At 47.0% G+C, this 9,894-nt stretch overlaps 1 protein-coding gene across 5 annotated transcripts; it reads left to right on the top strand.

Moving 5' to 3' along the window:
- Nucleotides 1-12: 12 nt before the first annotated feature.
- LOC118267456 (regulator of G-protein signaling 20) lies at nt 13-9,486 on the top strand. 5 transcript variants are annotated; one of them, XM_035581470.2, is made up of 7 exons: nt 13-153; nt 4,154-4,251; nt 4,340-4,348; nt 4,701-4,790; nt 8,428-8,489; nt 8,569-8,735; nt 8,823-9,486. In XM_035581470.2, exons 2-7 carry the CDS (start codon nt 4,154-4,156, stop codon nt 9,204-9,206), a joined length of 810 nt encoding a protein of 269 aa, XP_035437363.1. In that variant the 5' UTR covers nt 13-153; the 3' UTR covers nt 9,207-9,486. The 5 variants fall into 5 exon arrangements, with proteins under 5 accessions (XP_035437363.1, XP_035437362.1, XP_050550183.1 ...); XM_035581469.2 differs by lacking the exon at nt 13-153 and adding an exon at nt 165-288; XM_035581467.2 differs by lacking the exon at nt 13-153 and adding an exon at nt 219-1,236.
- Nucleotides 9,487-9,894: the final 408 nt, after the last annotated feature.

Raw genomic sequence — 9,894 nt, 5'->3', positions numbered from 1 at the left:
CGAGGCGCGCGGCGCCGGGCGTCAGTCGCGCCCCGACCGCGGCCCGTCCCCGTGCAGCCCTCGCCTCGCCCGCCGCCGGCCGCGCGCTCGCCGCATGCCGCGCCCGCGCCCGCGCGCCTAGCGCCGGCGTGGCCGGCGAGCCGCCCGCCGCAGGTGAGCCGCCATCGATCGCCGCGCCGCGCATGCCTGCGCCCGCGTGCTGCGCCCCGCGCGTATCGAGCGGCGCGCCATGTAGTGGAGTGTGCAGTGTGCTCGGTAGTAGCCCGGCTCCGGAGCGGCGACCGGCGTGTATGTGTCATCGCAGGGCGTAGCGAGTGTCCGGATGTAGGGCTGCGAGTGCGCCGTTGTTTACAATGCTGTGCGGCGGCGCGGCGCACCGATATAGCGTGGCGCAGTAAACACGCCGCGCGCGCCTCAATGAGGACGCGCTATAAATACTCTGCCGCCCGCGCCGCGCCCGCGCGCCGACCCTCACCTACTACCCTCCAAACGCTGTTTATTTTCGCGTCATCGCTGCAGCCGTGTCTTCCGCGCCAGCTGCTCGCTCTGTACTCCCCGCCATGGACCACCGGCCCACTACTACTCCGCTTCATTCAATACACCTAACGAACTCCCGCGCGCCGAGACCATGTCATTACATGAATGTAACAGGTCGATGCAGACCTACGTAATGTATAACTTTCTTTAAACGTTGCTCCACACGTCCACACCACATCTCCCGTGTCGTGGGTGCGTTTACCAACATACAATTTCATATGTACTTGCCCTTCACACCCAGACTCGGAAAAACAATTTAGCACCCGAAGAATGGGTATTTAGTACATTGTGTATATACGTGGACAATGATTCCAATGTAGGTATAGGTACGTAGGATAAAAATAATTGATGGAAAAATATTAATTACCATAACGCAGTTACTTACCATTTTACTTGTACAAAACAAATAGTTTACTCCTATATGGATAGTACACAGTGAACAGTGAGAATGTGTCAGGAGTGAGTGTACAAGACACGACGACGTTAGCCAGGCGCAGGGCAGAGCAGGGCGTCGCCCGCTGCGACTACATACACCGGCAGTACGTCTCGGGCGGGCACGGGGCACCGCGCCGCACTCTACGTGTAGGTGCGCGCTGGCCCTCTCACGGGCCCTCCGGAGGACATGTTGCCGCAGTGTGCGGCACGCGCACGCGTACCGCCCAAGGATCGTGCGAGATGTTCACATGGCGATGCGCTATGGTATCGTTAGCTGCTTGTACAGCCTTCGTACTTCCACACTACTGCTCACCCTCACTCATATGTTTCGAAATAGTGGCGCCTCCCAACTATGCCTGTGTACAATACGTGTGCTTACTGGAAGTCCGTACGGGAGAACATATGTATCTGTATACTCACAGGCGGCTCACTACCAACCTGATATTTTGTTACTATGCACCTAGCTACTAGCTTCTGCCCCTGATTTCGCATTAGTCCGCTGTGGACAGAGGTCCCACCACAGAAATATTTATATCTATCTATGGATCTGGCGGTGGATATTTTAATCCATACTATTCTAACTTATATTGTACATGGGGAAGTGTGTTTGTTTGTCCTTTCCTCACGTCGCACCGGAGCGAGTTTGTCACATGATTTGTTGTGTGTAGTTAGTCGGGGGCTGGAGAGTGCCATATATTCTGTCTCATATGAACCCCCCACTTTTATAAAATGGGGTGTGGAAGTATGCATAACATTCCGCAATTTTCAAGATAGAAACCTCAAAATTGGTATTTGCGACTAACAATTTTTATTTTATTTTTTGGAAATCTTCCCCAAACCCTTAAAAAAGCGCGTGCGAAGCCGCAGGCGGCAAGCTAGTAGTACTTCATGTGTGGGTTCCAATCTGCGAAATATCATTACACCAGCTACCAGCTGCAGGGCTCCGCAGCCGTACCCTACCTATTGTCTACACTTGATTCCCGCTCGTCACTTACCGAAACAATAGGAAGTTAACAATTTTCCTATTCATTTGGTGGTTGTATATACTACATGCGAGTACTTCCTACTTCTTAGACTGTACACCGTTTCCCCGCACTGTGCTGTGGTGTGGTGTGGTGTGGTGCTCCATCTCTCGCCGCGCCGTATATGCAACGTTATAACCGTTTCCCAAACACAGAAGGAGGTTCTTTCTCCTGCGAATGGAATGTCGATTTCAGTTTGTAAAAACGTAATCAACAGATATAGAAACAGCCTTGTACATGAATCATTAATTTGGATAACAATCACTAAGCCTTCTTATGGACGACCAACATTTTTATCAATTTTAAAAGTAGCGACTAAAACACTAATTTTGATCAAATAGTTTACCGGACCTTTTCGCAGAAATTGATATGTTATGTTAAACATGTATATACTAGCCAATCCCTAGCGGTTTCACCCGCAGCAAATTAACTAGTTATCCAACAAAAAAAAAAAATCTAATTCGTACCAGTAATTCCAGAGACTAGCGCGTTCAAACAAACAACCGAAGAGTGGTTGTTTGTTTAGCTTTGTACATATTATAAGTATAGAGTCGATGGAGTATACTCGTAGCTAGTGCAGAACATTGTAGTAGTAGCTGTGTGCCATGGCACCTTCCGCAGCGCGTGTGCCACCATGTACTACCGACATAGCAATATATTGAGTTACATTTAATGCGTTTGTCAGTTTTGGATATCACCTGCTCTAATGTCGGAAACTCATAAATGAAAATTTTTATATTGAAGATACAGGTACACGCACGTACAGTAAATATAGTAGGCATGGCGCGGTGCACGGGTATGTTGCACAAGTTGAGCTAGTGGGAATGAACCGCCCAAGACATTTCCGTACCCTGCTCTCTTTTTATTTAAATTCTTGTAATTTATCATTCAAAATCCGTTACTCCGAGGCCCACGCTAGCATTATGTTCGGTATCTAAACCTATCGGTTCGTATGAGTGCAATGTTCGGACACAAACATACACAAATGTACATACTATCGGCACTCATTTGTCTCATCAACACTTGTTTCACGGGAACATATCATTAAATTACTTCTACTGCCTTGGGTGAGACGATTGTCAGATGTTTACTGACTAACCACGAACCCATCCCTACGATATGATATACTATATTATGATAAAAAAGAAAATGAAACATTAGACAAAAGTATTTAGTAAAAGTAACTTTAGCAGTTCTAAAATATTTTGTTAAAACTTGTTTTTTGTTCTAAATCTGGTTGTGTCACCAACCGAAACCTTTTCACTCTGACTCCATACCTGGACTCATGGTACCAGTTCTAACCTGGAGTCAATGGTTGGAGCACTCGGCCAGAGGATACAACTCTGACCCCCGTCCACCGTCCGACATTCTGTTACATAGGTACATGGCTACGGTAGGGCACACAAACCGTTTGGAATCACTAGGACAAACAGATTTCGGAAATATTATGTAGGGGTTGGGGATTTCGACTGATCAGTGATAAATTAAGCTCGGGCAAGTCATTCAGACAAAAAGTATGCTATGTAACACTTTGGAAGATAGAAAGATCCTTCACTTTATTATTGTCGCCACACTCTTCTGGAAAACATCATGGAATTTGATGTTTATCGGGAATATACAATGTCCGCGTCAGGTGACAGAAAATGAAACAAAATTATTGTAGTGACAAAGCCAATAATTTTATTATTATTTCTTAACACGTTAACTGCCACGTAGGTCACCGGTTATCTACGTTTGTGGAGGATTTGCCTTCAACAGTTTTCTGATGGCAGTTAAAGCACAGGTTAAAGGCTTAATTAAAAATATTAATAACTTTATAGAACAAGTGTATCTCATATCGTAAACGTATGTAGTGAGTACCTACGTAACCAGTGTGTTTAAAGCTGAAGTGTAAACAAATACGAAAATCCAACATTAGGTTGTAACAAACGTTAGCTTCTTAAACAGAGCGAGTGTTAACTGGAAACACGCAAATGATGAAGTTGGTTGCTTGTAGCCTCGATACTCCGCGTTAAAGTTACACGCAGCTGCAGGTGGTCCCGGCGACCGCCTGGTGCTGGAGACACGGCCGCGGTGCACGCAGCGCTCGCCCCGCGCACACAGTCGCCGGCCGCCCCATGTCGCGCCCGCCGCTGACGCGCGCCGCTTGCGTGTTGCAGATGTGCAGTCTGGCAGCGCTGGCGCGCGGCTGCCGGCCCGCCGCCGCCGCCGCCAAGCCCTGCTGCCTGTGCTGGTGCTGCTGCTGCTCGTGCTCCTGGTCAGTACTCCGCTACACTCGTCACTAACTACATCACTGCTTAGTACAGCGTTTATGGCTCTTGACATCTTCGTTTGTTCTATTCCAGGGCTAAATGGTGAGTGCAGAGAAGTCGCGCGTCCTCTCCGCCCTTATTCAGTAGCTATAGTCTGCCGCGGGCCGCCGCCCGCACGCCCAGTCGCTGCGCAGACATAATGATATGTTAATTAGTGTGAACCCGCGTCACGTGGGGTGCCTTTGCTCATGTAGCGTATAGTGCGTCGTGAAGGTTGTGACCATTGACGAAACATTATTTCCGCGAAGCTGGTGCCTCGCTGCGCTTCATTAAAGGTGGTGATTACCTCAAACCTGAAGCGTACCTGTATTTCCTGTTCATATGTTTCAATAATGATGTAAGAGCAGCGAGTCCGCCAGCCATGTAGCTCAGTGTAACGTTTGCACCTGTGCAGCCTGGCGGTGCGCGGCTCGGAGGGCGGGCCCGGCAAGAAGCCGGGCGACGCCGGCCCCACGGAGCCGCCGCTCAGCGACGGAGACGCGCCGTGAGTACCCTCGCCTCTACCGGACCGAGTGCCTACGTACTATGTCTTACCCATTGCACTATCCTGTATGAAAAGCTTCCGTTACTGAATGACTAACTGACTGACTGACTGACAGTCAACACAGGCGAAATTACTGGTCGTAGAGAGCTGGAATGTAGCATGAGATTTCTAGGGGGATGTAGGGTAGCACTAAGGATTTTTCGAAATTGCCCTTCTAAGGGTATATAGGGGGGAGGAGGGGTAAACTGAAACTTTTTTTAAAGCACTTTAATCGAATGAAATTCGGTATATACTTTAAAGCACGTTAAAGGTCATAACATAAAATAGTTTATATTCCGGAAATCCCAAAGGAACGGGAAATATGCGAGTACCAACCCGGGACTCTCCATCAGTTAAACCACTGAATCAATCATCAGAGACAGTTTGAGAATCTATAAACTCATAGAATTATTTTTTATCCCGGATGTCCCACGGGAGCGGGAATTATGTGTTAAAATTCCGGGACTCTGCAACTCTCTCTCTCGTATATGCTAAACGACTGAATCTATTTGATTTCAATTGCGTACTTACACCGTACAATGATAGTTTGAGACCCGGGAGAGGACGTATGACATTTTTCTACACAAAAAAGGTTTGTCTTATTCCATCTTTTTGACTGGATACTGATTGTTTAAGAGTAACCTATGGAGTTTCTCTATAGGAATCTACTCTTTGGAAAGCGAACGCGAACTAGAGGACTGACCGACTTTATGTTATATTTGCTTTGACGTTCAAAAATGCCTTCCCGGTTTATTTGAAATAAATAATTTTGACTTTGACTTTAAACCATTAAACGTATTTGAGTGAAATTAACAATAATAGTTTAAGACCTGGGAGACGACGTTTGATAGTGTCGGGCGCACGAAGTCTCGGGTCAAAGCTAATACTAGTAGCTACTGTAAAGCTAGTACTAGTAGCTACTGTGAAGCTAGTACTAGTAGCTACTGTGAAGCTAGTACTAGTAGCTACTGTGAAGCTAGTACTAGTAGCTACTGTAAAGCTAGTACTAGTAGCTACTGTGAAGCTAGTACTAGTAGCTACTGTGAAGCTAGTACTAGTAGCTACTGTAAAGCTAGTACTAGTAGCTACTGTGAAGCTAGTACTAGTAGCTACTGTAAAGCTAGTACTAGTAGCTACTGTGAAGCTAGTACTAGTAGCTACTGTGAAGCTAGTACTAGTAGCTACTGTAAAGCTAGTACTAGTAGCTACTGTGAAGCTAGTACTAGTAGCTACTGTGAAGCTAGTACTAGTAGCTACTGTGAAGCTAGTACTAGTAGCTACTGTGAAGCTAGTACTAGTAGCTACTGTGAAGCTAGTACTAGTAGCTACTGTAAAGCTAGTACTAGTAGCTACTGTGAAGCTAGTACTAGTAGCTACTGTGAAGCTAGTACTAGTAGCTACTGTGAAGCTAGTACTAGTAGCTACTGTGAAGCTAGTACTAGTAGCTACTGTGAAGCTAGTACTAGTAGCTACTGTGAAGCTAGTACTAGTAGCTACTGTAAACTTTGGCCTTTGGGATAATATGACCTTTTGTAGGTAAGCAATGCAATATTGTTTTTGGAATTCTTGTTCCTTCAGTTTAAGGCCAGCCGTACACGGACGGCTTCAAGCAGTTATAACCGACTGCTTGAAGCCGCGACTGCGCGACACACACATACACGGACAGCTCGAGCCGTTGACTGCTCTAGAGCAGTCGACAGCTCTCCGACTTTCCTCCCCCCGCCCTTTGCGGCCTCGCGGCGTCTGCTGAAAAAATGTCACTTAGCCGCTAACTGCTCGAGCAGTCCGTGTACGGCCGCTCTTATTACTTCGTTTGAAGTAGTCAGCACTTCAGTACAATTTATCATCTAAACGATCAGTTACTGTCATTCAACGCGTAGCAGGTTCGATTCCTGTATGGAGTAAATATTTGTGTGACTCACAAATTGTTGTTTCAGGTCTGGGTGTCATGTGTATATGTGTATGTGAAATTGTGTATTTATAAACGCACCCACGACACAGGAAGAAACACTAGTGTGGGGTAATGATTGATTTAAAAAAAACAGTATTAATGAATGTTACAAAATGTGTATACCTACGTGTAAAAACCTTCCCAGTTTTAGCATCAGAATGAAACATTTTTGTATTGTATAACCAAGAAACTTGGCATTTCGTGGAAAGGGGCCGTTCAATTATTACGTCAGCAGATTTATTACAATTATTTACCCCCCATCCCCCTTGTCAGCAAAAGTAAGCAAAGCTTTTAACCCCTGCCCCCATGCTTACGTAAAGATTTTTCAGATAAAAATGTATTTTTTATCTAAATCTAAAGTTCTAAAGTATTATTTTAAAGAGGTAATATTATTTTGTTTGTTTGTTTGTAATGAATAGGCTCAATAACTACTGGACCGATTTTAAAATTTCTTTCACCATTATGAATGTACATCTTTCCAAAGTAACATTGGCTATATTTTATTTTGAAAAAAAAAATAATGATCCTTGCGAAAACTTCAATAACAGAAACCACCGTCGATAAAAATCACTATTGAAATACCTCACACCGCGTGCGCTGTAATAACTATAGATGATGGTGCAAAATAATGTACTACGATTTTTTAGAGCACATTATTATCTACAGAAATGTCCGCGGTACGGTATATCTAAGTGTTATAGTCGCGCCAATATAAAAACTTTTATAGTTTAACACACTATCACATTATTTAAATCGGCTACTATTAACTACCGATGACGTAATCATCATCTAGACTCCCCTACCCCCCATGTCATCCAAAATAAGCAAAACAAAGAACAAAGTACGTGCCCCTTGTGAATTAGTACGACGCGTGTGAATAAATGCGAATACAATAATTCTGAAATTATTTAAATCACGATCCTGTGGAAATTCCGGGATAAAATAAAAATAACATCCCTAAACACAAAACAAACAATCCTTTTTGCCACCTGTTTGTGTCCACTCGCGTCCTGGTATAAAAAATCATATTGTTCGACAATCGAACTAACCAAAAATTTTTTTTTTTATAGTTAGCGTCTCTATCAAATGTTGTTCGCGCATCCAAATCACCTGCGGGACGTTCTTTTTGTGAGGATAATTTTCAGAAACTTTCGTCATCCTAAAAGCTATAATAATCACATATTTGAAATCCAAAATTTCAAGTCTGTAGGTCATTTAGTTCAGAAGTTAAGCCAAAGCAAAGTTTCCCATATATGACACACTCACTTATGAACTAGTCGATACTTCCCCTAAACTCAGAGCTGAAATTTGGTTGGAGTTAGGGCTTAATGGCCACATAAAGGGAACACTATACAACTAGGATTATCGAACATCTGGAGCACCTGGTGACCCTGATTAGAATACAAGAGCCAAAAGTCTCAGCAGAACGTCCACGTTTCTACAAAAAGAAGCGAAATCCCAGCAAAACATTCTGTAATAAAGTAGCGAGCCTCGTTGGAGCTGCTAGTTTATTTCTAGCGAGCAATGAAACACACATACACACAATTACACTCTACTCCACGTGTGTGGCTGACGGAGCACATCGACACATCGACACATCGACACATCGACACAGTAAACGGTAACACTGAGTGCACTCTGTTGCAGGCCCACGTTAGAGGAGATCCAGAGCTGGGGCCAGTCGTTCGACCGCCTCATGCGCAGCGCTGGTACGTAACGCGTGGCTCCCGCCTGCTCACTGTCGCTCCCTCCTGCACTGCCTTCATGTGGTACGTTTGCGTGTTTCAGCCGGACGGAAAGTGTTTCGCGACTTCCTACGCGGCGAGTACTCCGAGGAGAACATAATGTTTTGGCTCGCGTGTGAAGAGCTCAAGCGCGAGACAGACCCCGACGCCGTCGAGGAGAAGGCGCGCTTCATCTACGAGGACTACATCTCCATCTTGTCGCCCAAGGAGGTGAGCCCCGCCAGCTCGTCCCCCGCGCCCCGCTGCGGCCCCTGCGCCCCTGCGCCCCCTGCGTCCTCTGACCGCGTGTTGTTGCAGGTGTCGCTGGACTCGCGCGTGCGGGAGATCGTGAACCGCAACATGGTGGAGCCGACGCCGCACACGTTCGACGAGGCGCAGCTGCAGATCTACACGCTGATGCACCGCGACTCCTACCCGCGCTTCGTCAACTCGCCGCTGTACAAGACGCTCGCGCGCCTGTCCAGCGCCGAGCCGCCGCCGAGCGCGCCGTCTGCAGCCACGGCGCACGCCAACTCCACACCCACCGCGCCCAATGCGCCCACTGCGCCCACCGCGCCCACTGCGCCCAGTGCAGCCGGCGCGCCCGGTGCGCCCGGCGCGGCCCCCGCGGTGCCGACGCCCGCGGCGTCCCCGGCGCAGCCCGTGTCCCCGGCACAGGCGCAGGCACCGAGCGTGCAGTGACGTCATCGCACACCTCCTCACGTGTAAATAGACTCGATATACATTCATTTAAACGGGTACTAATTTTGTACATAGCTAGGTTAAGTGTCTCGAGTAGGAGCGGCGCGCGCCGCCGCGGCCACTTCGCTGGTCCACCGACCCGCGCGCCCCGCGCCCCGCGCCCGCGCCCCGCGTCCGCGCTCGCGCCCCGCGGCCGTTAGTGCGCGTCTAGTTAGAAGCAATAAAGGTGGACCAATTAAGTTTGCCGAGGAGTCAACGAATAAATCAATCAGTTAATGTAGTCTCTGCGTTTCATTTCACCTCCTTATTCCCAGTAAACCCACGACCAGTCACTAGCGGACGCACTACAAAGTTGAAGCATTTATTTCAATTACTGATGTTGTTAATAGCAGTTGGGGACCTGCTGGCAATACTATTGTACAACACAACGTTCACATTACTATATTGGTCATGTGTGGTCGTTTGGCCACTTATCGCCTGATGGTAAGCGATGATGGTTGTGTAAAATGTCGCCAAGACTAGACCATACGGTCAGACAGCAATCAGATCTTATGTAGAACCAAGTTTCTAACCTTTCTTGTTCAGCCCTAAATCTATAGCCACTGCTTTTACAAAGTTTTAGCTTATAGCAAGTAGTCTGTAGCATGTAGCTCGTATCGCGCAGCAGCGTTCTCCGACTTTACCTCGT

Source organism: Spodoptera frugiperda, chromosome 6 (assembly GCF_023101765.2).
Source record: "Spodoptera frugiperda isolate SF20-4 chromosome 6, AGI-APGP_CSIRO_Sfru_2.0, whole genome shotgun sequence".
Classification (NCBI taxonomy): domain Eukaryota; kingdom Metazoa; phylum Arthropoda; class Insecta; order Lepidoptera; family Noctuidae; genus Spodoptera; species Spodoptera frugiperda.
Note: the sequence above shows the minus strand (reverse complement) of the source record. Positions and strands in the feature narration are given on the sequence as shown.